Source organism: Crotalus tigris, unplaced genomic scaffold, assembly GCF_016545835.1.
Source record: "Crotalus tigris isolate CLP2741 ecotype Arizona unplaced genomic scaffold, ASM1654583v1 scf7180000017644.4837335, whole genome shotgun sequence".
NCBI lineage: Eukaryota > Metazoa > Chordata > Lepidosauria > Squamata > Viperidae > Crotalus > Crotalus tigris.
In genome coordinates, this window is record NW_024096536.1 from 1,977,591 (window position 1) to 2,004,388 (window position 26,798).

At 37.8% G+C, this 26,798-nt stretch overlaps 1 protein-coding gene across 3 annotated transcripts in view; it reads left to right on the top strand.

Annotated features, from left to right (window-relative positions):
* The first annotated feature begins 4,383 nt into the window (after positions 1–4,383).
* Positions 4,384–26,798, top strand: part of SGSM3 (small G protein signaling modulator 3) — a 30,946-nt gene continuing 8,531 nt past the window's right edge. Inside the window, exons 1-17 of one of the 3 annotated variants that reach the window (XM_039335532.1) lie at positions 4,384–4,510; positions 8,880–8,942; positions 11,195–11,280; positions 12,692–12,758; positions 13,463–13,668; positions 13,748–13,855; positions 15,737–15,880; positions 16,287–16,482; positions 17,137–17,282; positions 19,976–20,200; positions 20,516–20,570; positions 21,356–21,483; positions 21,715–21,870; positions 23,181–23,235; positions 23,330–23,379; positions 26,094–26,246; positions 26,651–26,721. In XM_039335532.1, coding sequence (XP_039191466.1) covers positions 8,936–8,942; positions 11,195–11,280; positions 12,692–12,758; positions 13,463–13,668; positions 13,748–13,855; positions 15,737–15,880; positions 16,287–16,482; positions 17,137–17,282; positions 19,976–20,200; positions 20,516–20,570; positions 21,356–21,483; positions 21,715–21,870; positions 23,181–23,235; positions 23,330–23,379; positions 26,094–26,246; positions 26,651–26,721 — 1,853 coding nt within the window. In that variant the 5' untranslated portion in view covers positions 4,384–4,510; positions 8,880–8,935. Of the gene's footprint in view, positions 4,652–4,882; positions 5,040–8,879; positions 8,943–11,194; positions 11,281–12,691; positions 12,759–13,462; positions 13,669–13,747; positions 13,856–15,736; positions 15,881–16,286; positions 16,483–17,136; positions 17,283–19,975; positions 20,201–20,515; positions 20,571–21,355; positions 21,484–21,714; positions 21,871–23,180; positions 23,236–23,329; positions 23,380–26,093; positions 26,247–26,650; positions 26,722–26,798 lie in introns of those variants that run through there. The other 2 variants (XM_039335533.1, XM_039335534.1) reach the window with 2 other exon arrangements.

A 26,798-nucleotide genomic window follows, 5' to 3' on the forward strand; every position in this document is an offset into this window, starting at 1 on the left:
AAGCCTGTCAAGTGTTTCTTGATACATAATCTATTCAGTTTGTCAGCCACAAAATGAGAATGGCTGATGTAAACAATAAGACAGTTCCAGCAAGGAAACAGTTAAAATTACAATTCTTGAACTTTGGAAAAGCATAGATTCAACTCTTCAGTTTCTTCTACTTGCTGGTGGAGAAGCTTCTGTCTTTTCTAGAAGGCTGATGGTTGATCTGCACACTTTAGGAAGACTTTGCATCTTCTGTAACAGAACCCTACAAATTTTTGAACGTATCTTCAGAACTGTGTAAAAACTATGGTAGCCTGAAACTTAGCATTTCCACCTCAACTGCCATATAGTTATCTGTGTGCAAATATACACTTCTTTTTAAAATGAGCCTGAATGACTGAATGTATACTTCACCCTTTGTTAAATTTTAGGTGATAAACTCTGTTCAGGAGATTTTTTTAATATAATATTTTATTAATTTTCCAATTTTACATTTAAGTATTTAAAAAGCAACGTGGTGGCTGGGTTAATCAATAGTTTGATAACAAAATCTTTAGTACAAATCTTAAGTTACAACATCTAATATTTCCTCTTTTTCCCTTAACATTTGCTGTCTCATATTTAAGATAATACAGTTCTTATTATATAAACTCAGTAAAAACATCATTATTACATTTATCAATAATTTTTAGCTTATACGTATCTTATTTTTTACATTCAATCTTCATAAATAATCCATATCTTGTTATTAATTTTTCCCAATTTTTAGTTTTCCATCAATATTCCAATTTAACCTTTAATATTTATAATTTTCAGGCTTTAGATAACCAAGATTTCCCTTATCTCAATTCATAACAGAATCTAATATCCAAAATACACATTTTATTTATTTGAATATAATCTTGTTCTATTTCCTAAAAGTTATCTATTTCCCACCATATTAAATCATCTACTTAATAATACAATATCCCCTTTAATAAATCAAAACCTGGGTTAATCAATAAATCAAACATATTCATATTTTTTTCTTTTAGGTCTAATTTTTAAATATTAAACATAAAATCCTTATTTTCAATTAATTCCCAAATATTTTAAATTTAATGACCAGAATTCCCCTTATCTCAACTTCTCCCTTTAACCCTCTAATTAATAATATGAAATTCCCTCTAATAAATCAAAATCCCAATTTTCTTCAGCCTTATTCTGGCTTTCTTCCTTTGCTATTGGCTTCCATATCAGTGATTTTAGATTGTCAAATAGATCTCCCTCTATTATTATATATTATTATATCTCCCTATTATTCCAATTCCCCATGATTGCCCTGATATGTTTTATCTTCCATTCAATCTGTTCTTTTTTCTCAAATTTCTTCTGATTTATATAGAAAGTCTTTTCCATTTTCAGTGTTGTCACTCCCTTTTCTAGATTTTCCATTAACTATATTTGTTGGTCAGTTGAGTCCTCTGTCTTAATATTTGATTGTTCCACTTTTTCTGTTATCTTCTGTGTTGTTAGTTCTTTGGTTGTGGTCAAAGTCTGGGTTTGTGTATCTAAGCTGGCAACTTGATCTTTTATGTTAGGTCTTATTTTATCATAAGAATGGTTTCACGTATTGCTTTCAACATGGAAAGGATCTTTTCCTGGTCTTCATCCATCTCTTTCATGTGTTTATAAATAGTCTTTATAGTAGAAATCGTTTGTCAAGCAAGATTTTATAGTCCAAGATATTTCATCATCTCATATAGTAACCAATATTCTTCAAATAAAGAGATAGGAAGGCAGTTCCCCACATAAAACTCTGAAAATCAGTAAAGGTTTACATTCACAGTTCAAATAGGCCAGTTATGCTGCCCAGTTGTTCTCTTACAGCTGACTTTCTCACAGGTGGTGCCAAGGTCAGAAGAGTCTTATCTAAGGTTTAGGCTTTGAGCCAAGTCTCTTTTAGGAAATAACAAGTTGTAGTACCAAACCTTGCCACAAGATGTCACCGATGCCGTTTAAGGTTTTTTAAGTCCAAAATTTTTATAATCCTTTTCCCAATTTTATTTCTTTGTTGTAGATAAAAGCAAAAGTCTCCAATAAAAATAGGAAAATTTTTGGTCCCCAGGTTTCAGGAACATATAAATCCAATTAGATTAAAGTTGTTATTTTAGTGCTTTAATTCCCCTGGGTAGTCAGTCGCTGCTATTCTTAGAGGGTGGGATAGAAATTCCCCTCTCTTCTCACAGGGGGAAAGATACTTCAGGCAGCTTTTACAGAAAAAGAAAGTACTTAGGGTAAAGAGAAGATCGGATCTCACCCAGTTTCATCTGCACTGCTTTCGAAGTGCTTGGTAGTAAGTTTGACTTTGGTTGTCTGCAACCTAGTGACAGACCATATTACTATGGCCAGTCTTTCCTCGGACGGTTTGGAGGGCTGCCCGGGATCAAATGGAAGGGCTGCTGCCCTCCCGCAATCAAGCAGGGGTCCCCTCCTTGCTCGTCACCCCTACAGGGTGACTTTCAACCCTTTCCAGATTCCCCCAGCGGAGTGAAACCGAATGCGGAAGACGGAGCTCGCCTTCTAGTGGCTGCGGCGGCCGTGATGGCAAACCGGAAAAAGGATATTTGATCTCATGTATCCTGAAAAAAATGAATGTGAAGGATGGTAAATAGTACACTGGAGGTTGTTGACAGGGTGAATAAATGAAGATGAAATCACAAAGCAAATATATAAAGGAAAAGCAAATACAGGAAGAGGAAATCATGGCTAGAGATCTTAAAATAGATTTAAAGAATAAAATGAATTAAATAGTAAATGGATGGAAGCAAAAATGGTTTGCAAGGACAGGCAGGCAAAGGAAAATTGTACTGAATGATGATATCACCTAGTTTTAGCTATGTTATCTATCATCTATCTATCATCTAGTTATTTCCTATTTTTCTGTGCCCTATAATGTTTCTCACCCAGAAAGACATATTGTCTATGTCTGTCCATGTATCAAATGATTCAACAGTGAGGCAGAAGCTTGCTCCAGGTTCTAGAGATGTACAAATAGAATTTCAGAATCGAGCTGGAAGGGACCTTGGAGGTCTTCTGGTCCAGCCCCCTGCTCAAGCTGGAGATCCTATACCATTTCATACAAGTGACTGTCCAGTCTCTTCTTAAAAACTTCCAATGATGAAGCACCCACAACATCTGAAGGCAAACTGTTATACAGGTTAATTTGCTGTTAGGAAGTTTCTCCTTAAGTCCATGTTGCTTCTCTCCTTGATTAATTTCCATCTATTGTTTCTTATCCTACCTTCAGGTGCTTTGAAGTATAGGTTGACCCCTTCCTCTTTGAGAAAGCCTCTCAAATAATAGAATTCTGCTGTCATGTTTCATCTAGTCCTTTTCTCTAGACGAGCCAAACCCAAATCCTGCAACAGTTCTTCATATGTTTTAGTATCCAGGTCTTTAATCATCTTGGTTGCTCTTCTTGTACTTTTCCCAAAGTCTCAACATCTTTTTTGTAACGTGACCAAAACGATGAAGTATTCCAGGTGTGATCTTACTAAGACTTTATAAAGGGGAACTAATACTTCACGTGATTTTGATTCTATGCCTTTTTATACAACCAAGGATTGTATTAGCTTTTTTGGCTGCTGCCGCATACTACTGGCTCATGTTTAAGTGATCGACCACTAGGACTCTAAGCTCTCTCTCACAGTTACTGTTTTTGAGCCAGATTTCGCCCAATCTGCACTCATACATTTGGTTTTTCCTGCTCAGGTGTAAAACTGCTTTTCTCCACATTAAATTTCATTTTGCTGGATAGGGCCCATTGTTCAAGTCTATCAAGATCATTCAAAATAAGAAATAACAAAATAACATACAAGAGTGGGAAAATGTGTTAGTCTTAAACTTGGTTTTAATACTATGTTTAGAAGGAGAGATAATAAAGTTGAAAGTGAAATCGGATTAATTCCATGTAAGATTTTAATGGGAATCACAAAAAACACTGAAATCTATTATCATTTATTTCCTATTATACAATGCAGGGATATTGGATTTTTTGCAGGCTATTGTAAAGGAGTATTAACAGTGGACTATTTGTGCCAGGTTGTCTTAAGCGCTGCCAGATTTAGAGTGTATTGTCGGGACTTGGTAGCTCTAAGGTCATAATCTCCGCAGCCCATTTCCTCCCTAAATGGCAGGATAGAACCCTTGAGATCTATTAGAATTGATCTTCCATAATTCCCAACAAACACTACCACTTCTATGAATGGAAATCAGGCACCGGATTGGACAAGATTTTGACGAGCATCGACCACTTTAATCTCCGACAGAAAAGAGAAAATGACGTCAAGAGAAATCTTGAAACGCTCTCCTAAAGCGAAGTTAGTGATAGCGCCTACCTACACTTCCCGTCATGCTCTGTACTGGTGGCCGCTCCTTTCTCCAGTCTCTGATTCCGCGCATGCGTTATGATTTAGGTAGTGCTGACGAGACTGACGGGGGGTGGGCTGCTGGTGGGCTGCGAAGTCCGCCCTGGCGTCCCCAGGTAAGGGTCCGCTGGGAGCGGGGAGGGCGCGTGGGATGTTCTTTAGCGAGCAGCAGCGCCGTTCAGCAGCGGCACCGAGCGAGGCTCGGTGGTAGTGAGAGCCCGGGAAATGGAGTCCATGGAGAGAGACCTACGGAGCAGGTTGGTGGGCAGCATAACCGAGGGCCAGATCTCTGTTCTTGTGACAGATTGAGGAGGAAAAGTGGAAGAGTAAACCGAAGAATTGGTCAACCAGATCGTTGGGGAAAAAAATATGGGTAATCTACGGTAGACAGGTTTTGCAAAGCAAATATGGGTTGGGAAGTCCGTCGGGCTCATCCAAGATTTCATGAATGACCTGATACATCCATTCCTCTCTCCATCAGTGTTAAGATCTGCTGGAAACTGGAAGGAAGCAGCATATTACAAGGGTCGGGACTTCGCTATAGGGAGAGATGCTGTTCCCTGAAGCAAAAATAACAGGAAGCATCTGCTCTTGCTTACAGACCATCATAGGAAAAACTTGCTGTCATTTTCACCTACCTTATAGGTAATAGAATAGAGAGTTGGAAGGGACCTTGCAGGTCTTCAGTCCAACACCACCACACACACACACACACACACCCCGCTCAAGCATTTCAGATACATGGTTGTCCAATCTCTGCTTTAAAACCTCCTGTGATGGAGCACCCACAACTTTTGAAGGCAAGCTGTTCCGCTGGTTAATTTTTCAATCAGGAAGTTTTTTATTTCTAGGTTGGTTCTGTCCTTTATTAGTTCCCATCTTTTGCTTCTTGATTTGCCTTCAGGTGCTTTGGAGAATAGTTTGATCCCCTTTTATTGTGGTAGCTTCTTAGATATTGAAACTGCTATCATATCACCCTTAGTTTTTCTTTTCATTAAATTAGACATACCCAATTCCTCCAACCATTGTTTATATGTTTTAGTCTCTGGTCCACTAACCATCTTTGTTGGCCTATTCTGCATTCTTTTTATAGTCTCAACATCTTTTTTATATTGTGACGGCCAAAACTGGATGCAGTATTCCAAGTGGGATCTTACCAAGGCATTATAAAGTGGTTTAACACTTCACATGATCTTCATTCTACCCCTCTGTTAATGCAGGCTAAGTTTGTGTTGGCTTTTTATATTTATTTTAAACAGAATTAGAAACAGCTAAGTCTTTTACTTTTAAGGTTTGTGCTTCTAGTAATGCCTTATTCAATCCAGTAAAATATTAGTTGTAAACAGGTTTTTGAGTTCTTTATTACTCATTCTGGTTCTGGATGTTAAGCTAAACCATAGGGAGACAAAGAGAGGTAACCATTTTCTCTTTATAACCAATGGAATGTTGGTCATGCTATCCAATGGTAATTACTTACATTTTCTCCCAGCAGCCATAATTTGATCAAATTAACTGTTAGCAACATTAACTTCTTAGCACTTCTGAATGTTTTCTGATCTCAATACTGCTATTTTGTACATATTGTACATAGAAATGGGTTAGTCAGGTATGCACCTTTCTGTTGCCAGTTTTCTACTGTTTTGCTCTTTGCAAAATGCAAATTTGTATTACATTAGGGATTAGGTGATGATATTGTCTAAGAAAAGTTCCTATGGAAAAAAATTATTAAGTTTTTGAGGACAGGGATAAGGGAGTAGTAGTTGCAAAATCCCCCCTCCCCCATAATGTAGAAGCAACATTATTGTGCAGACAATTATAATTCATGTTATGATGTTACTCTCAAATGCAATATTTTCTGCAGGGTTGTTTCCCTCTCCTTATTGCTTGAAGCTTGAGATTCAAAATTTGCCAGAACTATATCTACTTAGTAGGAATCCCAATTTTATTTCTTTTTAAAAAAATCAAAGCTATTATTTCACCCAGTATGCATTCTCATAAAATAATCTGTTTATTGCAGAGAAAAACTGAGAAAAGGCAAAGTAGCACCCGATTACAATATGTTAGCATATTGGTTTCTCTTTAATCAAATTAGAATCTATGTTTACAAAAAAAAATACTTTTTATTCCATTTAGTGACTCATATATCTCACTGCAGTTTTCTGACTCACTTGTTTAAAACATTCAGTGCTGATTGCATACAGATAGTCCTTGGCTTACAACCATTTGTTTAATGACTGCTCAAAGTTACAATGACCCTGTAAAAACTGACTTATGACTGTTTTTCACACTTAATGGTCATGTGACCAACATTGAGATACTTGGCAACTGATTCATGTTTATGACAGTTGCAGTGTCCTGGACGTCACGTGATCACTTTCTGCAACCTTCTGACAAGTAAAGTCAATGGGGAAGTCAGATTCACTTAACAACCATGTTAGTAACTTAACAATTGCAATGATTCACTTTAACAGCTCTGGCAAGAAAGATCAGAAAACAGGACACAACTCATTTAACAACTGTCTCACTTAGCAACACAAAGGTTGGGTTCAATTGTGGCAAGTTAAGGACTACCTGTACTGTTTGTTTTTAGTTTTGGTAATTTGCTGTTTCCCTCTCACCCTTCTTTGCTTTCTTTCTCTTTCACATTTTCAACTTTCGCTTCCTAAAAGGCCATCTGTTTTTCATTTTGAAGTTATTGGTGACTTTTCACTTTTATTTTTAAAGTTATATTTTGGTGTGTGACTGATATGGAAAAATATAGATTAGGGAAAGCACCCAGAGAAAATCTTTTTGAATAACATGAAAATATTTGTGTGGCATAACTATCAAACCTTCAAAACACTCTGAATTCAGCCATATTTCTTCATTTTTCAGTTGCCACAGAGATTTATTGAGATTTTACCGGGAGCAAAATTACCCCAACCAAAAATGTATTCAATGAAAGAACTGAGATTGTACATCGATAAGAACTTAGCTAGGGATTTATCCAACCAGCAAAATCCCGAGTAGCAGCCCCAGTACTTTTAAAGAGAAAAAAGATGGGTCGATGAGGCTCTGCGTGGATTATAAAGGGTTAAATTGTTTGAGTGGAAAACGTACTCTCTCCCCTTGATGAAGGACATGTTGGCCCATTTGGCGAAAGGAAAAGTTTTTACCAAATTGGACCTAAGAGATGTGTATTACCGAGTAAGAATCAAGGAAGGAGATGAGTGGGAAACCGCTTTTAACAGCCCCTTAGGAAGCTTCCAATTCAATGTCATGCCTTTTGGTCTGCAGGGGGCTCCTGGGATACTCATGCAATTGATAAATCAAGTACTGCATAATCACCTATATAAGGGGGTTTTAGTTTACTTTGACGACATCCTCATCTATATCGAGACCATGGTGGAGCATGTTAAATTAGTACTCGAAGTGCTAAAAAAGCTATTAAATGCCAAACTTTATGCAAAACTTTCAAAATGCGAGTTCCATCAAACGTACCTGGATTACTTAGGATATAGGATTTCCAGTGAAGGTGTTGAAATGGACCCAGCTAAAGTGAAAGCAGTACTGGAGTGGCAACCCCCACGAACCCGAAAGCAGCTCCAGAGTTTTTTGGCGTTCGCTAACTTCTATCGGCAATTCATCCCCTCCTTTGCTGAAATTGCCTTGCCACTGATCGAACTGTTAAAGACGGGGAAAATGGATGGAAGCCACAACTCTGCCAACCACTCCCATGGTCCATTGAATGCCAAACTGCTTTTGAGAATTACACCTCCCACAAGTTAATGAAGGTGGGCAGTCTGGAGAAAGAGGCTTTCGCTGTAAGATGGGCTCTGCTTACTTGGTGCCATTTTCTTGAAGGGAACGACTTGCCTTTTGAAGTATGGACTGATCACAAAAATCTAGAGGCACTAAAAACCCCTTGCAAATTATTTAACTGCTAATATTATGTTGCAGAAATAAAAATGTTTTAAAGAAATAAATTACTATGTTAATCTGCCTCTCCTTACAATTTTTTAAAATTTCTGTTCAATTATTTCTGATTCTCGGAGACTGCCTGGACAAGTCCCTGCAATTTTCATGATAAGATTTTTCAGAAGTGATGTAACATTGCTCCTTTCCAGGGCTGAGAGAAAGTGACTAGCAGTAGTCACCCAACTGGCCTTGTGCTTGAGGTGGGACTAAAACTCACAGTTTCCGGATTTCTGGCTTGATGCCTTATTTACTACAACCAATTAGCTCCAATTATTTTTTAAAATGCATTAATTTGAGTATAACTACAACTTCTTGGGCTATATTGGCAAAATTCACATAAGAATCAGGATATAAATTCAACACTTGCCAGATAAAAATAGTATTTAGTAGCATATGGACAAAGTATGTGTTGGAGTTAGAAATTTAATATAATTTTAGTAGAGCCTCTAAAAAGTAAATGGGAGTTATGATTGCATGGCTCTAGGAATTAATTTGCTATTTCAATATTATGTCTGTATTTTGCAACAGAGTAATGACTTTCTGCAGAGTCTAAGAACCCTCACTGATTATATTCCTCCATAAAAATGTCAGGTAAGTCTTTTATGAACATTGAGTGTTTGTGATTTAAATTAAACCATTGAGACTATTATCAAAAGTTTTACATTTATCCTTCCTAATAATATTTGCTTCATCAGAGAGTATTTTTTTTAATTTTGCTATTATCTAAAATTGCTTATAAGATGGTATACATATGATTATAATGAACCACATATCTATATTTCACTTGTCTTCATTTTACTCTGAAATATAACATTCAGAAAACATATTATAAATTATCTTTTCAATGACTTGATAAGAATTATGTTGGCATGAACTTTATTGGAGTAATTTTCTATATCTCTTTCCTTTATGGAATTCCAGTTTAAACGAATTTCACATGTTATTTCAGCTATTTTATCTAAATCAGTTGAGATCCCTGTAATATTTTCTGTTTCTATTCTCAAACCATGTCCCTAGGCTCTGAATAGGAAATAATAACTTGCAAATTAAATTCTTAATAATGGAGAACACAATGTTCATGTCAGCTTTTTAGGTTTTAGTTTTAGATTTATTTTTATAATTTGTAATTCATGTCAATTTGACAGGAGTTGTGGTGCTTGATTTAATGTATTTCACTGCCATTTTTACCTTCTTTGGGTTCAGAAACTAAACAGCCTCAGGCCTGGTAGTACTTGGATGGGAGACTTCCAAGGAATACCAAGGTTACAGGTTGGACTAGAAATTTGTAAAACATCCTGGGAGTAGAAACAAACCATCATACTATTCATACTATTTCTAAGAAAACTATGTGGATGCGTCCATGAAGTTACCAGATGTAAAGATTAACTTGACCAGTCTCTATCATTATTAACTTTGGCAATACATTAGTATGTTAACTACAGTTTGATTATAATACATATAGAATATTTGTTATTTTTAAGAGCACCAGGGAGAGAATTTCTCAAGTGCTTTTTTCATGTTTCTTCACCTGATCTATCTTTCCAATATTTTTTTGTTTTGTGAAATGAATTTCAGATATGGATATGGAAACACTTTTTCATGTCTTCTTCCAGAAATTTATTTGACATCTCAGTTTAGCTTGCAGTGCTGGTTTATTCATGTTTTTCATCCAAGTAGTAACTAGGTCCAAATCTATTTAATTTACAAGCCCAGACAAGGTCATGAAATCACAAGGAATCCAGTTTAACTCAAAGAATACTTTTTTATTTAATAAAGTTCATGTAGAGATTAATTGTACAGTTGGTTGAAGTCCTCAAGCTTTTATTTTTCCAATGTAAATATGTAATACAGACATCCAGCTATTTCTATTGCTAAAGTATCGGTAGAAGACGGTTTTGACATACACAATATGCAGAAACATCACTAGATAGAAAATTGCCCCCCACAATGTCAAATCTTGACTTGCATCTCGAGAAAACCAGCTGGATTTGACCAGCCCCATGCAAAATGGGCAATGCTGAACTGAATTCATATTGGCCATGGCAAATGTCCTGACGCTCCCTACCATATAAGCGGGGCAAAATACCAATTGTGACTGTGGAGCCCAAAAACAAATTATCCAACTTAGGGTGACAGAGTACCAAAATAGAGCCTATAATGGAGACTGCTGATTTCCTGGCTGCAACAAATGAAACAAACATATCTGTAATCTAGATATATGTTTATAATACTCTAGATTTTACATTTTACATTTCATATTTTTATCTCTTGTGCTTTTAATTGAAATGTGATGTGAATGTGTCATACAATAAACAATGTGATACTACATATATAAACTGAATTATAAAGTCAATATGTAAAATACTGGCAAATAGAAAGTAAAGCACTCATGAAGCTTTCTTTTGGCATTGTAATTATGTTGGATATGATTTCCATATCTCTGTTTTCTACCGATTTCTAATACAAAAAAGACAACAAAATCAGAACAATTAATAATAGTTGCATGATCAGATATGATTTAGAATTATCATGACACAGCAGATGGTAACACCTACCTTACCTTTTCTGGGCTTGGAGATTTAGCTGACTTAGGTCTGGTTAGTAGTTGGATAGAAAAGCAAGAAGAATTCCATAGTTGTAGATTAGACAAACCATTGGTTAAATATTTTTAAAAAAACCCAGAGGAAGGCAGTATTTCCATACTGCTGTGAAGAAATGGGTAGATCCATTTGCTCATCTGGAACTGAATTGAAGTATCTTTATCTTAATATTGTCTATCCTCTTGTAATGTTTTTGGTCATTTCTGTAATACTCCTGTGTATGCTTACTCTTTTTGCGTATAGGAAGCCATACTCCCTCCACTGGTGGGCCCTTCTCTGCTCTCACTCCCAGCATATGGCCTCAAGAGATTTTGGCAAAATATGCTCAGGTACATAGATAGCAAAGTGAAAATCTGTTTTGTTCTTATTTTTCTTTTGCAAGAATCATTAATATCAAGGAATGATTATGAAGGTATACAAGAATGGTATAAGAATGCTTAGTAGACTTGCAAATCAACTCATACTAACCTTTTGGCAGTAAATGAAGAACTCTTTTGTTCCTGCAGCACCACTCTGCCTTTCTATGCTGAATGCCAAAGCTCAGCCTGACTCTCCTCTTTGTCATCTGGTTTTTCACCCTTGGCAACGAGGAGACACCAGCCTGTTCACTATCCTGTAGAACAGTGTTTCTCAACCTTGACAATTTTAAGGCATGTGGACTTCAACTCCCAGAATTCCACAGCCAGCATTGCTGGCTGTGGAATTCTGGGAGTTGAAGTCCACATGCCTTAAAATTGTCAAGGTTGAGAAACACTGCTGTAGAAGGTTCAATGCAGCTGCCTGCATACAAATTCCTTGTTTATAGCTATCAGGAAAGTGCTTAAATACAAGGCTTGTTTAAAGCGTCAGCACATTTAAGTACTGGCGTGGTCATATTATGAACTCATACTTGTACAAAAAGATTTCTATACAGCCAATAGGTAAGTTATAATGGAGGAATAAATGGCATACATCTTACTTGAAACTAAGAAAAGAAAAAAAGTAAAAGGTCAGTAACTGATTAATTGCCTCTTAAAATCATGTCTTACATCTGAATGCAGAGAAAATATAAAAGACAGGCTTCCCTTATGTTTAAAATGTACATAGATTCTTTTAAAAAACACTTTGTGGGATGGTTGATAATGATAACTTATTCAGATTGGCATATATAAATAGCTATGCATATTGATGGCTAAAAGTTGTCATGGGTCCATTTGTATTAAGTCAGGTAGTTAATCTATTTCAAATTAAATATGATTTGATAGATTTTTTTCTTCTTAATGAAATTGGGACGATTGTAATATAATACAATAGTAATAGTTCATACTACAGCTTCACTGCTTTAATGAATTAAATAATATATAAGTTAAAGAACTGATGATTGCTAGGTTAGAAGAATGGCTGTGACAAACAACCATAAAAATGTATGCACACCACAGATGGTGAAACACTAGCAACATTTTTGGTATGAGATATGTTGGGCAAGGAACAGATGCTGATTTGGAGCAGTGAAAGAACAATGGTGACAGAAATTTCCTTTAAATTCTTGATTTATCTATGTTAGAGAAGTAGATAGAATGTGGAGGAATAGCCCTTGTGCTGTTAAGGTGTGTTGGCTGGTGATTAAGAAAGAGCAAACCAAGTTGGAGGAGACATTTGAGAGCAGTCACTGCTCATTTTGGATATCAGCAATGTATAAAAGTATTGCATTTGACCATTGCATTAAGTGACAAATAGCATTTCTGTTCTTTTATTTTCCAGAAAGAAGAGTCTGTTGAACAGCCAGAGATCCAATACGATGAATTTGGTTTCCGAATTGGCAAAGAAGGCAAGTTCTTCATTTCTGAGAAGCTTGACTTGTGATCAGATCCCTCTCAGTTTCTCATTTAGAAGTTTTTATTCCCACTAACACTATTTCATTTCTTTATTTTTTATTTAATTTAATATTTTGAAAGAATATCAATGAAAAAGATATCTCACACAATAGATATAAAATAGATAAGCCCTATGTCATTTCTTGTTTAGGACTATACCTTAAAATTACTTTGAGTGTGGAAAAAAAATAATGCCGTCTTTAACTATGAAAATTATGAATTTGGGATCTTGTTAGTTATGAGAGCATCCATTTATGTGCATGAATTTTGTTTGAATTGCACATAAGTGACAGCCAAAAAAGAATTAGCGATGCAACTTCTTCAAGCATATATCAGGATTCATCCTACATTTTGGGGGGGGAGGAGTTTGGAAAATCAGATTAATCTGATTCAGTATCTACATTTTCAAGAAAACATTTTTATTTTCCTTTCATCTGAATTCATGGATGTGCATAGGCTTTATTAGGAACAGCTCACATTCTGTTTTTTACTTTTGAATTCCTATATCCTTGATTCATCCAAATTGTGAATTAGAAATTATCTCCAAATCAAAGTTCAGAAACTTGTTCTCTAGTTATCTTTTGGAATACCTAAATATTTAGAGACTTGTTTATTTTTCCAGTGTTATTTTTTCCCCACTGATTTGGATATACTACAGATAGCGCAGAGCCACCTAGCAAACTTTTGGGGATCTCACTGATTGAAGAGCCACAGCAGAGACTGAAATGGCAAGCCCATCTGGAGTTCACACACAATCATGATGTGGGAGACCTCACATGGGATAAGATTGAAGTCACACTTCCACATTCAGACAAACTACGTTCTCTGGTTTTGGCTGGCATTCCTCACAGTATGAGGCCTCAGGTAAGACTACTCAGGAAAGAAAACTTGCCTGTAAGAATTTCTGACTACATTCAACGCTTTTTCAACAATTTTTCCTCAGTTATGGATGAGACTGTCAGGTGCTCTACTCAAAAAGAGAAATTCAGAAATGTCTTACCGAGAAATTGTGAAAAACAGCTCCAATGATGAAACAATTGCTGCTAAACAAGTGAGTACTTCTCAGTGTTAATTCTTTGGAAAATGAAATCAGTAACAATTCTGTCCTTGCACAGAGCAAGGGCTTAAACCATGTGGACCCCTGAGCTTCCTTTGTGTAGTTCTCTGAGATTTTCTGACCATGATTGCTGCAAATTGCCAGCATAGTTTAAATAGGCATACAATTAAAAATACAATTAAAAACAAATCAAAGAAACCTTTCCAAACTACTCCCCCCAATACCCTGGCCACATTTGTGCTTTATCCAGTTCACAATCCTCAGCACTACAAAATGTTACCAGTTTCAAGTTTAAAGAGGTACGCTCAATCATCTTTCCAGGAATGAGTGGAAAGCACTTGCCAGCAGATTTACCTTTATAGTTTAAAGATCAAAGAGGAATGATGTGCATATATCATAGTATATAAAAAGTATAATTAACAGAATGTGGGAATATACAGATTTAAATATAGAATTCTGTAAGTACCTGCCTTTATCTACTTGCTGTGTATAGTGAGGCTGATTACTCTGAGGGAAAGATTTTACATAAAAGATTCTTATGCAACAGCTGAGATTACAATGTGTTAATAAATAGTGATGAAGTACTTTGTTGTTGAATTAAACACTGAGCACTGTTGTAAAATAATTTTTCATACTGGCAGAAGCGAGAATATTTATTTTGCAAAAGTGTATTGAGGATAGAAACAAATAGAAGTACTACCTACTTTTCCACCTTCAACATCTGCAGATGAAGCATTGCAGAATGATTTGTATAGTATCTCTCCTTTTGTTTAACATTTACATAAAACAAAATCATCGAGTGAGGTCAGCTGCCAGTTTGGGGTCTGGTGTCAATATGCTAATGATACCCAGTTGTATTTTTCAATCCCAGGCTGGCCAGGTAAGGCTGCTGAAGTTCCCAGTGCCTGGAGGCTCTGCAGACCTGGATGGGGAGAGACTGACTCTGACTCAATCCTTCCAAGTCCGAGTGGCTTTAGCTATTGGGACCCACCCAGATCTGAGGATTTTCTATGTTTAATCCTGAATTGGATGCACTCTCCTAATCAGAGTGGTGCACCACTTGGATATTCCTTTGGACTCACTGCTCCTGCTCAGAGTGGGTGTAGTCTGTGTCCCCATTATTAAACAGTGTCATCTTTCAGACTAAGGAGATACCTTTTTGTAGCAGTGCTTACTCTCTGGAATTGGTTTTAGTTGATTGGCATAATGAAAGAAGGAAGGAAGGAAGGAAAGGAAGGAAGGAAGGAAGGAAGGAAGGAAGGAAGGAAGGAAGGAAGGAAGGAAGGAAGGAAGGAAGGAATATTTATAAACTCTTACTTTGCGAGCTGTGCAAAATGGGAATGTTCCATTTTGGAGGTGGCTAGAAGATTAGGAGAAAATCCCACCCTCCACCCTCTCTATATATTGATCTTTTTATCTCTTTTAATATTAATTTAATGTTTTAACTTTTAATGTGTAATGTTTTAATCCTATTCTAATATTTATGGTATTGTGAGCCACCTATAGTCACTTGTTAGAGAGATGAGTGGTATACAAATAAATAAAAGTCACGGCATTCTGTCAGCTAAAGAATATGAAATTAGGGTTAGGACTGTGAAGACCTGAAAAAGTAGTTGGCAAAATTAGAAAAAAGTACATCTAACTATATACTTCTTAATTTTTTACACCAACCATATAATGTATTTTGTAAAATAATATAATGAAATAATAAAAGGGTGTGTGTGTGTGAAAAAAGTCTTTACATTTTTCTGCTAAAAGAAAGCCAAACTTTTTTTTTTCCCTCTGGGAAAATTTCTGGGAATGTTTTATCTCTCAGAGAAAAGCTCAACAGTCACTGATTTTAAGTGCTTATCTTTGATTCTTGATATTTCTCAGATTGAAAAGGATTTACTCCGCACTATGCCCAGCAATGCCTGTTTCTCCAACTTGGATAGCATTGGAGTACCACGGTTACGTAGAATTTTACGTGGCTTGGCTTGGTTATATCCTGAAATTGGATACTGTCAAGGCACTGGCATGGTAAAATATTCTTTCTGATTATGAAATGTATTTGTGTTATGGCCATTTCCTTTAAGAATCTGTTTAAATATAATATTTAATTATATTTTGAACTTGCTATTTAGGTAATATGTAGGCTTTAATTTAGCGACACCTGTCAACATAATCACATTGAAATTGTGGCCCAGAGTTGTGGATATATCCCAGGGAATCCCAACCTAATGCCACAACTAAGCTGTTCAAGCTCCAAGACATAGGAGGCAAAATTATTAGAATTCTAATTTTCAAATGCTTCCTTTCTTTTCTGCCATTGTACAGATAAAACTGTCTTGTATTTAAATAGTATTTTTTTAAGCAGAATGAATTCCTTTTTGTGATCACAAGTGCTTTAATTCTTACTTTTAGATCTTCTTTTTCTTCATGCTAGGTAGTGGCTTCCTTACTTCTCTTCTTAGAAGAGGAAGATGCCTTCTGGATGATGTGTGCTATCATTGAAGATCTGGTGCCAGCCTCCTACTTCAGTACCACCTTGATGGGGGTCCAGACTGATCAACGTGTCCTGCGTCATCTCATTGTGCAATACCTACCACAGCTGGACAAACTTCTTCAGGAACATGACATTGGTAAGGACCCTTTATCTGCTAATTATTTTGGTTTGCTGAGATGGGGCAGTTGTAATAGATTGCAATTTAATGGAGGAATAATCACTTGTTAATAGGAGAGCATCCAAATTCAATCTTTAGCATGACACATTGCCAATTTTTAAAATCATTCTCCAGCAGAAGATTTTGGAGACCCATTATCAGTTAAAGCACAAATACTTGATTTGTTTTAAAGCAATTTCTAAATACAGTTTCTCATGTATATATTATGTTAGAGTTCTTTGGCTATTTTACATTTACAGGTAATTTCATTTTTAAAGAAGCCTTCAGTTCAATTTAAGACTTTAATATTCAATTCTGTGAATAACAGCATACTGAACAATGATAATAATGTCAATAATATAGGTCAGAAATTATTTCCACATAATTTACTTCTGTAAGTTTGTATCTGTGAATTCAAGAACATTCTGGTTTTGAACATTTCATCTATAGGAAAAATAATGTGTTTAGTTGCTGGCAATGATACTGTATATGTTAAGATGAATTAAGAACAGTGTATTTTCTTCTACATTGTTTAAAACAATAATGTTAATGCGCTTGTTTATGTTGGAAATGAAAAGAACAAGCATGAAATTGACAGATCAACTGATGTTATATATTTATTTCTATTCACAGAGCTCTCCCTCATTACCCTACATTGGTTTCTTACATCATTTGCTAGTGTGGTGCATATCAAGCTATTGCTGCGTATCTGGGACTATTTTTTCTACCAAGGCTCCATTGTTCTCTTTCAGATTACACTGGGTATGCTCAGTTTGAAGGTAACCAACATTTTATAAAATTTCTCAACTCCCTCTTTTTCTTCCTCTCATGGAATGGAATGGGCATACTACATGGGGTAGATAGAATTCAAGACTTCCTTTGAGGATCTTGGGAAGAAGGATATCATTTCAGAAAAGAATGAAAAGTTATCATATTTTGCTCGCTTAAAACTCAGGAATCTTTGGATTCTCAACATCTCCATAGCCTTAACATTTCTCTTTTTGGCCTTCTGTAATAGTGCCACTAGCCTAGTTTATAGACAAGACATTAAATACTGTTTACATTTAAAAATATGTGTATTTTGTAACCTTGATTTATTCTGATAAAGATTTTTTTTGAAGTTTTCTTCTCTTGACCAACATATACCTTTTCTTTTTTGTGCATTCATGAGAATCTGTTACCTGCAATGGGGCTTATTCCAAGTTAGGTGCGGGCAGACTGCAGACAGAGAGAGCCTGTATTTTGCCTTGTATAAAGTATTCATTTGTGTAGTAGTCCTTGACTTGCAATCATTTGTTTAGTGACCACTCAAAATTACATTGGCATTGAAAAAAGTGACTTGCAACTGGGTTTTACACTTAGGATTGTTGTGGCCATCCCCATGGTCATGTGATCAGAATTCAGGAGCTTGGCAACTGTATTTATGACAGTTGTAGTGTTGTGGGATCATGTGATCACCTTTTGTATCTTTCCCAGCTGGCTTCCGACAAGCAAGGTCAGTGGGGGAAGCTACATTCACTTAATGACCATGTGATTCACATAACAACTGCAGTGATTTGCTTAATAACTGGCAAAAAGATTGCAAAGTGGGACAAAATTCATTTAACAACTGCCTTGCTTAGCAATTGAAATTTTGAGCTCAATTGTGATTGTAAATCAAGAACTACCTGTAACTTGTCCAGAGTGGCTGTTGTATATCACTTGTGACTGAAAATCTGAGTGTTGGTGAGAAATTACTTTGCATGCAACTTTCATCTAAAGTCAGGAAATATAATAATTCTTACAATCCACTTAAAACAATAGTTTATTTGTTCATCAAGTTAAGCTTAGCCAGAGTTTACTAAAAGTAGTTCCCAGATTCCTGAGAGGAACAGTACCTTGCTCAATAGTAGTAACTGTGAGAGGGACCTCGGAGTCCTAGTGGACAGTCACTTAAATATGAGCCAGCAGTGTGCTGCAACTGCCAAAAAGGCCAACACAGTGCTAGGCTACATTAAGAGAGGGATAGAATCAAGATCACATGAAGTATTAATACCACTTTACAATGCCTTGGTAAGGCCACACTTGGAATACTGCATCCAGTTTTGGTCACCACGATGTAAAAAAGATGTTGAGACTCTAGAAAGAGTACAGAGAAGAGCAACAAAGATGATTAGGGGACTGGAGGCTAAAGCATATAAGGAACAGCTGCTGGAATTAGGTATGTCTAGTTTAATGAAGAGAAGGACGAGGGGGGACATGATAGTAGTGTTCCAATATCTCAGGGGCTGCCACAAAGAAGAGGGAGTCAAGCTATTTTCCAAAGCGCCTGAAGGCAGGACAAGAAGCAATGGATGGAAACTAATCAAGGAGACAAGCAACCTAGAACTAAGGAGAAACTTCCTGACAGTTAGAACAATTAACCAGTGGAACAACCTACCTCCAGAAGCGGTGAATGCTCCAACACTGGAAGTTTTTAAGAAGAGAATGGACAGCCATTTGTCCGAAATGGTATAGGGTTTCCTGCCTGAGTAGGGGGTTGGACTAGACGATCTCCAAAGATTTGAATATTTGCCTCTGAGAGTAATATATCTTTATCAAGTATTTGCTCTAGGCATCATTGAGTAGCCAATATGAAATATGAAGCAGTGACTGATTTTATCTTACTTTGAACCTCCTAACCCAGTGATGGTGAACCTTTTAGAGACCGAGTGCCCAAACTGCAACCCAAAACCCACTTATGCATCGTCGGGTGCTGAGTGGGTGTGGCCCATTGGCTGGGTTTGGCCAGTTGAAAGGGTCTGGCCCATTGGGTGAGCGTGGCTGCAGTGACAACGGCAGACTGGGTGGGACTAAAAAGTTCAATCAATCAATTCCAACTTTGCAAGATCCTTTTTTTCCTGCGAGAAGTTGAAATTGTCTGACTGATTGAACCCTTTTTTTTTTTTTTTTTTGCACACAGCAGCGGAGGCCTAAGCGAAAAGGTTTTATAAAACCCAACTGAAGGCCTAGGACTGGGGCGACGGTGCGTGTGCCCACAGAGAGGGCTCTGGTGCCATAAGTTCGCCACCACTGTCCTAACCATCCCCCCATTGGATTAGGATTAAGTACAACAAACGGGAGCAAAAATATTCTATAGGACAGTGGTTCTCAACCTGTGGGTCGCAACCCCATTTGGGGTCGAACGATCATTTCACGGGGGTCGCTAAACAATGCAGTCTGCCATTTTTTTCCCCTTTTTCCTTAGCTGTGCTACTCCCTTTTATTCTATTGGCTTTTGAAAGCCAATAGAATAGACTCTCTTGAATAGAGTCTAATTCTATTGGCTTTCAAAAGCCAATAGGAATTGTCCAGGCTGTCCTCGACTTACAACCGGTTAGGTAGTCCTCGACTTACGACCAGTTGGGGGGTCGCGGCATTAAAAAGGTTGAGAACCACTGCTATAGGATGATTCAACTGTATCATACAGAATAACTTGTCCATATTAACACAGGAAGATGAACTCACCCAGTCTGAGAACTCTGCATCTATCTTCAACACCCTCTCGGATATCCCATCTCAGATTGAAGATCCAGATGTGCTCCTACAGGAAGCTGTACGTGTGGCTGGCTCACTGACAGATGTAGTAGTAGAAACTCAGCGTTGCAAGCATCTCGCTTACCTCATTGCAGACCAAGGGCAGCTACTCAGCCCTGGTGCTGCAGTAAACTTATCAAAGGTATGTTTTTAAAGCCTTATATGCTTCATAGGTTCAAAATATATTTGGCCTTGGTTTCCATTGTCTTTGATAGTAATGATGGTGGGTCACAGTCTTATATACTCTGTGAAGAAATGCTCCCAGGCTCCCCAAATCTGTTACCACTATTTCAACTCTGTATCACTTTTGTCACCTGCATTTCCTCCCCGCATCCATTTTTTGACCATAATTTTCAAAATATACTTTACAATTCTAAACAAAGTGCAATTGCTCAGCAAATGTTTTTTTAAAATACTTTTCTACCCTTTTTATGCATTGCTTTTCCATTTCACTCAGATTGTGCGACGCAGAACCCAGCGTAGGAAGTCTGGAATCACATCACTCCTTTTTGGTAATAAAAAAAATTACATAATAAAATATTTAATTCCCTGGAAAGAATACCACAACTGAAAGTTGCTAATGGCTTTCTGTGTTTGTTGCCAAGCCGTGTATTTGCTTTTAGCTAGGTTAAGCTAAAAGGCCACTCAGAAGTTGCAGCTAATGTAGAACATGGGAACTTTTAGAGTCTCAATCATATGTTTGAGCTCTTAAATGGTTAGGACCTTGAACTTGAAGAAACGCTTCCGCCAATAGGTACCTTCTCAGACATGAAGCTCTGCAGGTTGGTCTCTTTTCAGCATCCCAGAATTGGAAAGATCATTTACAAGGAATGAACTCCTTTCTGTTGTGCCATCTCAGCTTTGGAATTACAGATAGTTGTCAGAAATGTTTACTTTTCAATGCCAGATAAAGACCTGAATTTTTTACTCCTGCATTTGAGATTTAACAGCTACAGCAGCCTGGTCATACTATATTTTCTCTTATAAAAATATATGCCTCTTTGTTATTGTATTGTGGCTATGACTTGTTCAATTAATTTAAAATTTTGCTTATTTTTTGCCTCATTTTACTGTATCATAGATATTGTATAGATTGTAACTCACCTTGGGATTGTTAAAATGTTGGGCAAACTATATGTATTTTAACTCATATAAAAACATGAGTTAATCTTCTAACACTAGTGGTTGTACAACCTAGTTATTTCTGATTTAAATTAAATGATGTTCATTTGAAATTTTGTCAGTACCTGCAGTGAACCAATTTTGCTATTTCAGAGAAATTGTTTCTTACTTCTAGGAGAAGATGATGTGGAGGCACTGAAAGCCAAAAATATTAAGCAAACAGAGCTAGTTGAAGACTTGCGTGAGGCCATCCTACAAGTGGCCCAGCATTTCCAGTGTGTGGATCCCAAGAGTTGCAGCATAGTGAGTATGGAGCTATCCTCATGGACACAGCTATTTATTCTGTTAATAACATAGCTACATTTATGTTTCCAATTTAAGGGGAGGCATAGTTTTGTATGACTGTCATGGAGAAAATTTATCCTATGTGGTCACTAAGAGATGATACCAGATTGATGGCACATCAATACAAATAGATTTGTATAATATTAGAATGGAAGAATATAGCTTACTGCTGTCCACCCTGCTGTCCAGGACTTGACTCCAGATTATACCATGGAAAGCCACCAGCGAGACCATGAAAGCTATGTTGCGTGTTCCCGTAATCAGCGACGACGTGCCAAGGCATTGTTGGATTTTGAGCGTCATGATGATGATGAACTAGGCTTCCGCAAGAACGATATCATCACGGTATGGTGGTCAGGACCAACACAATATGACATTAGACAGCGGGAAATTGAGATGACCTATTACTATAATATTGTATGAATAAGGAACAACAAATGTACTAAATTTTTTAAATTTGTTTTATTTGTGCTGGACAAAACCATAACTAAAAAAACCCAGAAAATCATAATTACATATTTACATAAATGAGGAATCCTTGGTGCTCTCTGAGCTTGGTTGTTTTCTTGCAGACATTTCATTACCCAAACTAGGTAACATCATCAGTGCTAGGAAGGAGTGAGATTTGTTCTCTGTTTTTATAGTAACTTGCCCTGTCATTGTTGGTGGGGATGGTCTTCAAGGTTCTATGGTTGGGCTGTTTACTATTGCCTTGTTTGGCAGTTCCTTGATTGGGATATTCTTTACTTCTTGATTGTTGGTCTGATGTTAATCTTGGAGTTAATCTATGCTCATCTGGGCTTTGATTGCCAGTGGGGAGATGTTTTGATCTTTTTGTCCCCTTTTTGGCTTGTTGATTGTCTCTTTTGCACAGTATGTAGATTTTGTTTATGTTTATGTGTCTATTGATTGCTAATTTGTCAGAGTGATGGCTTCTAAAAATTCTCTAATGTTTTTGGACTGGGCTTGGTCTAGAATGGCCACAGTTTCCCATTGAAACAAATTATGCATCAAGAGACACATGGACATGAATCTCAGAATCTGTCATTTTCATTTTTCCTGAAATATATTTTTTTGTTCTAGAGCAGGGGTCCCCAATGGCCCACGGCCCAGTGTGCTAGTGCTGCTGCATGGGCACTAGTGGCCCCGTTTGTGCATGTGTGGGGGCTCTAGCACTGCTGCTAGCGTCACACAGGTGCTAGCGGCCCATTTGCACATGTGCGTGGGCGCTAGTGGCCCGCATACACGTGGGTGCCAGCATGCCACCAGCGGTGCTGTGGGGGCTGCTTGCTCATGCACATGGGCCACTAGCGTGTGTGCATGCTAGCACCACAGTGCACACTCCAATTTGTGCATGCACGTGCGGGGCCACACAGATGCACATTTTCCTGCTCCTTCCTTTCCTTCTGGGCTACCAAGCCAGAAAGGTTGGGGAGCTCTATTCTAGAGTACTCTGAGAATTTAGAGAGAAATAGGTGGCTGAGTCTAAATTAGCTTTTCTCTTCTTTATGGTCTTTTACAATTAAATAGCAAAGTTGATCCCAATTCATGACAAATACACTTGAATTCTCTTCACCTCTCATTTTCTGTTCTTATTTGCCATTTTTCTGTCTTTTTCTGTGTGTAATTATTATTTTTCCTTTCTATTTCTGTAGATTATATCCCAGAAAGATGAACACTGTTGGGTGGGTGAGCTGAATGGCTTGCGAGGTGAGTGAAAATGGGACTTACAAAGTTTTTTTTTTATATTTACATTTTTAACTAGCTGAAGTTTTATCCTTTTACTGCTTTTTTAAAAAAATAGGTTGGTTTCCTGCAAAATTTGTAGAGGTCCTGGATGAACGGAGCAAAGAGGTAATCTTGTATACATACCTTATGGCTGAATCTTGGTCAGTCTCTTGGCTCAACACATTCTATTATATTTTGGCCCAAATGCAAATCAAAATATAAGAAAACCAGGGAATTAATTAAATGTACTGTAAGAGTTAATTCAAAATTGGTAAGAAATCTTTTAAGAATAGCAAGTGAAAAGGCAAATAGGAAATTATTTAGAAATACTGTAGCAGCTTTTCCCATTCATTTTGGGTTTATAACAGAGTTAGAAGGGACCTTTGAGATCATCTAGTCCAACCCCCGGCTCAAGCAGGAGACCCTATATCAGTGATGGCGAACCTTTTAGAGACCGAGTGCTCAAACTGCAACACCAAACCCACTTATTTATCACAAAGTGCCAATACGGCAATTTAACCTGAATACTGAGGTTTTAGTTTAGAAAAAACAACTCATATAGTAACATCTTTTGTCTTAAAAGAAAAACACAATAACAAAGCTTTCAATGATACAAACAACTTTTTATTGAAAGACCTGGAGGAACATTGTCTTTGGGGTTGCAATGGGTCGGACACAACTTCGCAACTAACAACAACAAAAAAGTTTGCATTTGGCATGCTTTTGAACAATTAATGTGATTTTTGCTGTTGTATGCATCTGATAATTTGTCTAACCTTGGCTCATACTTTGTGAGTTTGAGAGCAACACATGCAGTACTCAGGTCATCTGTTAGTCTGTTTCTGGTGTCAAATTTGATATAATTTAAAGCTGAAAACAGCTGCTCACAAGCATAAAATGATCCAAACGAAGTAAAGAAAGCAATCCCAAGTATTTTCATTGACTTAAAATTATTTGGCACAGAATTCCACACTTCAAGGATTTCATTTTTAGAACTAACTATGCAGTCCTTTGTTATCCTTGTTTTTGCAGGATTGCTCTCAATAAGAGCAAGGCCTGCTTTAGCTCCATTTTTGCCAAGAAGGGACTTGGGAAATGGCTTTTTCCTGGCAAAAATAAGCCTCCAAGCCCTGATGCTGGTGGAGTGAGGCAGTGGAGGCCACAGCAGACCCTTCACTGTCTCTCCTCGCTTCCCCAAAGCCTCCCTTCACTAACGTCCTTTCCAGCTCTGTTCTCCGCCACCGCGTGCAGGGTAACAAAAGAAGCTTGTGGGACTACCGGTTAAAAAAAAAAGTTTAACCAGACCTTCCAACTTTGTGAGATCTTTTTTTTTTTTTTTGCGAGAAGTTGGAAAGTCAGATTGACCTTTTTTTTAGTCCCATAAACTTCTTTTGTTGCCCTGCACATGGAGAACGGAGCTGGAAAGGAGATTAGGGAAGGAATGTGATTGCCCTGGGGTGGGGGTTAGGATTTGGCATTATGGATGCCCTGGGGTCTGGTGTGGGTTAGGGTTTGGTATTGTGGATTGTGGAGTGTGGAGTGTTTGTGCTCTAGTGAAGCTGTTCAAAATGCAGGGATTCCCTGCATTTTGAAGCATCCTGTGTGACTGCACAGAAAGGAGCGCTCTGCTTCTCAAGCGCCCCATTCCAGGAATATGGAGCTTGCGGTCTCTGCCAGATCTCCATTGTGATAAAGTCTGTTAGCTCCTATAGAGCGCTTCCAAACGCAGCCAGTCTCTGTGTTTGGAAGCACTCCATAGCTGCCGAAACATTTTTTTATCTCAGCGGAGATCTGGCAGAAGGCTCCGTTTCTCAAGCACCCCATTCCAGGCATACGGAGCTTGCAATCTCCACCAGATCTCTGCCAGATCTGGCAGAGACTGCAAGCGCCGTATGCCTGGAATGGGGAGCTTGAGAAACGGAGCCTTCTACCAGATCTCCGCTGGGATAAAAAAATGTTTCGGCACCTATGGAGCGCTTCCAAATGAAGGGGCTGGCTGCGTTTGGAAGCGCTCTATAGGAGCTAAAAGACTTTATCCCAACGGAGATCTGGCAGAGACTGCAAGCTCTTTGGCTAAGTTTTCACAGGAAAAAAGCCATTTTTCAAGCCCCTTCCTAGTGAAAACATGCTTGCTCTTCTTAAAAGCAATCCTGCAAAAACCTAGCCAAAGAGTGAGGCACACTCGCTCTGGAGGCCTCATTTGGCTAGGAAGGGGCTTGAGAAATGGCTTTTTCCTGCAAAAACATAGCCAAAGAGCAAGGCGCACATGCCCACAGAGAGGGCTCTGAGTGCCCCCTCTGGCACACGTGCTGTTGGTTCACCACCACTGCTCTATAGCATTCTAGACAAGTGGCTGTTCAGTCTCTTCTTAAAAGCCTCCAGTGATGGAGTATCCACAACTTCTGGAGGCAGGCTTATCCAGGTGATAGAACTTGCTGACAATGCATTTGATCTCACTGCACTTGTCACACCTTGACTTAGTGCACAAGAACCCATCCACAAATCATCAGAACAGAGATGGCATATTGATTGATTGATTATTTGCTGTGAAGTTGTTTTCAGCTCCTAGTGACTGCAAAGATAGATTTTCTTCATGACCATCTAGCCCTAATCTGATCTTTCAGGTTTTCCAATGAAGCAGTCTTTTCTTTCCTTCTACCTTTCCCAGCATTAGAGGCTTTTCCAGAGAGCTAGGTCATCATACAATGTATCCCAAGAACAATAATTTGAGCTTCATTATTTTTGCCTTGAGTGAGAACTAAGCAAATCTTTATCATGAATCACTTTCTTGGCTGGGCTACCTTGAGGTAATTAAGAGGCTAAAATCTCATTCCTTTCAGTACTCTATTGCTGGAGATGATTCAGTTACAGAAGCTATCACAGACTTGGTTCGAGGGACCCTCTGCCCAGCCCTCAAGGCTATATTTGAACACGGACTGAAGAGGCCATCCTTGTTAGGTGGTGCTTGTCACCCCTGGCTCTTCATTGAAGAGGTAAAGAAAGCAATTACTATTTGCAGGATCTTTGAAAATACTGATAGTCCTTGTTTAGTGACCACCTCATACAGTGACCATTGGCAAGTGCAACATTGGGGAAAAATGACTGTGCGACCAATCCTCAGCTTTATGACTGCAGGTTTGTTCACTTAGCAACGGCTTTGCTTAACAACCAAGTTGCCATTCCCAATTGTTGTCACTAACCAATGACTTCCTGTAAGCTGGCAAGTACATAAGAAAGTATTATGTACTAGAATATATCAACTCTGTTTATCTGAACTGCAAGGCATTTGAATAAACTTGGGGACTAGATGTAGCTAATTTGGTGGGGTGGATATAGGTCTAAATTAATGGTCACCTGTAAGAGAAAGATTTAAAATAAAGTTAATATATGTCTTTAGGCTGCTGGGCGTGCGGTGGAGCGAGACTTTGATTCTGTGTATTCTCGGCTTGTACTCTGCAAAACCTACAGGTAAAGTTTCTCCTCACTGAAATGTTCTATATTTACCAAGGTTTTTCTTGTAATATTTTCATAAGATTCTGGCCTAG